The sequence below is a fragment of the Alternaria postmessia genome, assembly GCF_024291825.1.
Source record: "Alternaria postmessia strain BMP 2775 chromosome Unknown scaffold_370, whole genome shotgun sequence".
NCBI lineage: Eukaryota > Fungi > Ascomycota > Dothideomycetes > Pleosporales > Pleosporaceae > Alternaria > Alternaria postmessia.
In genome coordinates this window covers 1-2,161 of record NW_026260443.1, presented here as the reverse complement: position 1 = coordinate 2,161, position 2,161 = coordinate 1, and the positions used below count along the sequence as shown (strand labels likewise).

At 50.6% G+C, this 2,161-nt stretch overlaps 1 protein-coding gene across 1 annotated transcript; it reads left to right on the top strand.

The window, feature by feature from the left end:
* Positions 1-275: 275 nt before the first annotated feature.
* Positions 276-1,065, top strand: J4E82_011726 (uncharacterized protein; the record flags this gene model as incomplete). Its single annotated transcript, XM_051737917.1, has 1 exon — positions 276-1,065. A coding segment is annotated over one exon (790 nt), but the record flags the coding sequence as incomplete, so codon positions are not given.
* Positions 1,066-2,161: the final 1,096 nt, after the last annotated feature.

Sequence of the window (2,161 nt, the reverse complement as noted above, 5' to 3'; positions counted from 1 at the left end):
GGCTCCCCGGCGCTCGGCCGTGGGAGCACTCTAGGAAAAGCTTGGAAATCTAGCGCAGCCGGTGCAAGACTACATCCTTGGACCGTCCATTCTCCATCCAGTGGACTTCCTTTTTAATATTTCTAGAGACACGCCATAGATGCATTACCGGATTTACTACCGGAGTTTGTCCCTGGCATATCGGGGTGATCGCATATGTTATCCACTTGACCAGCCTCTCGACTCGCTGTAGCTCGACGGATACACCCAATTGATTCGGAAGCTATCTACCTGTCATGATGAAAACAACACGTTCACCTTTCATCGATACCCTCTCCCTAGAGCTCCGTCTGCACATCTACAGACACCTCCTCGTTGCCCCCTCATCCATTAAAGGCTCCGTTGCTCGTCAAGGTGCGAAATACGATATCCATACGGCCATTCTTCGATCCAATAAGCAAATTCACAATGAGGCCTGCTCCGTGTTCTTTGGCGAGAACACTTTTCACATTACTCCCACCCCGCCAACTCCACTAACCCGTAATTCCAACCGAAATGGTGTAGAGGAGATCGAAGAAGAAGGCTCAGGTGCCTTCGAACCTCCACTACAACTCATCGACCTCCCTCTGGTCCGCCATCTTGAGGTTGATCTCCTCTACTACGCCAAATACATAGCAACAACGCTAGACTTGCACGAGGGAGTGTGGAAACCTGCCTTCGTTGGTGCCAGACGCTACACAACCAGCTTATCTTACCTACTGAGCACCGTCTCGCCAAATCTACTCAGCCTGGCCTTCTGCGCAGGCATAAGCCGCTACATCGACGATAGCACCAGACAGGACCCTCATCGTTCCAGTAGTAAATTTGATACCAGCACCGAGCGACTCCAAGTCCAAGAACTACTCAATGGATTTCACATGGCGGACAGCAACTGCCTTTTCAAGAAAGCTTTGGAGGATCTCCTTGTCAGGGGTGCGGGCTTGCATCTCAAACTTCCAGAACGTCGCCTTGACTTTGCAGTCAGTAGGGAGAGGCTTCGTGGACAGAGCCTCGTGGAGTTGGCGGGTCAGGTGTTGGCGGCGAGGAGTGAGACTACAGTGCCCGTGCGCCAAATGATCACCAACGCAAATGATCACCCCTAATAACCAGAGTTCGCAACAAGCAAGTAACTTGCAAGCCTTGCTTGCTTAACTTTGCTTGGCACCAAGTTAAGCAAGTCAAGTTCATCTACATAAAAACATCAAGCAAGTCAAGTTTATCTAGCAAACTTGCTTGGTAAACTTGAATAACTTGGGTCACCTTACGAGGTCTTTGTTGTTGCAGGAAAATAAAACTGCGATAGGATTTTTGGTGTTGCAGTAGGTGGGCCTATGCTTACGGTACGGTACGTAGTCAGCTTACGCGCCCCAACACGTAGCGTTAACACTTACTACCTACTTCTGCACCTATTGCTATATCAGCGTGTATTATCACAGTCTTTTTGAGCTATTTTAGTTATTATTGTTTTTTTGCTGCCTTCTATGCCTGTTCAACGAGCCGCTAAAGGTACTAAACGTAGCGCAGGACTTGCTGAACAGCCCGCCAAACGCGTGCGCGTCACCCGCGGTACAGGCACTAATACGCAGCCGTTAGAGCTAGCTGATACTCAGCCAAGCTCGTCGATAATATCAGCACCTAAGCTACCTCAGCGGCAATCACCGCGCAAAGCCCTGGCCGACGCAGCGTCCCAGGCCACCGAACAGCACCCTTTCGAGAGCCAGTTGCTGCTTAACGCCGTGCCTAACGAGGCGATTGTACCGCCTACCGAGGGTTCCAACGCTGCCACGGTAGCCAGCGCCGCCGACGATAATCGCGAGGTCGATAGCTCGTTTGATGAGCGTTTCCTCGACAACTTCGACGGCATTGATTGGTGTCGATTGTCGCGCTTTTGCAAGCCTCTGCGCTCACAGAAACGCCAAAAAAGCTGGATATACAACCATGGATATCGAGTTGCGCTGCGCAGTAACACTGATGAGATCTACTTCATTTGCAAGTTCTGCCATCAACGTCGCTCATACGATGGTATCCTCAAGGTTACACAGTCAACTACATCCGCGATTACTCACCTAAGGCAACCGAAAGCAGGCCACAACTTTACAAAAAGCGGCTTACAAGCAGCGACAAAGCGAGCATTTGGCCAGCA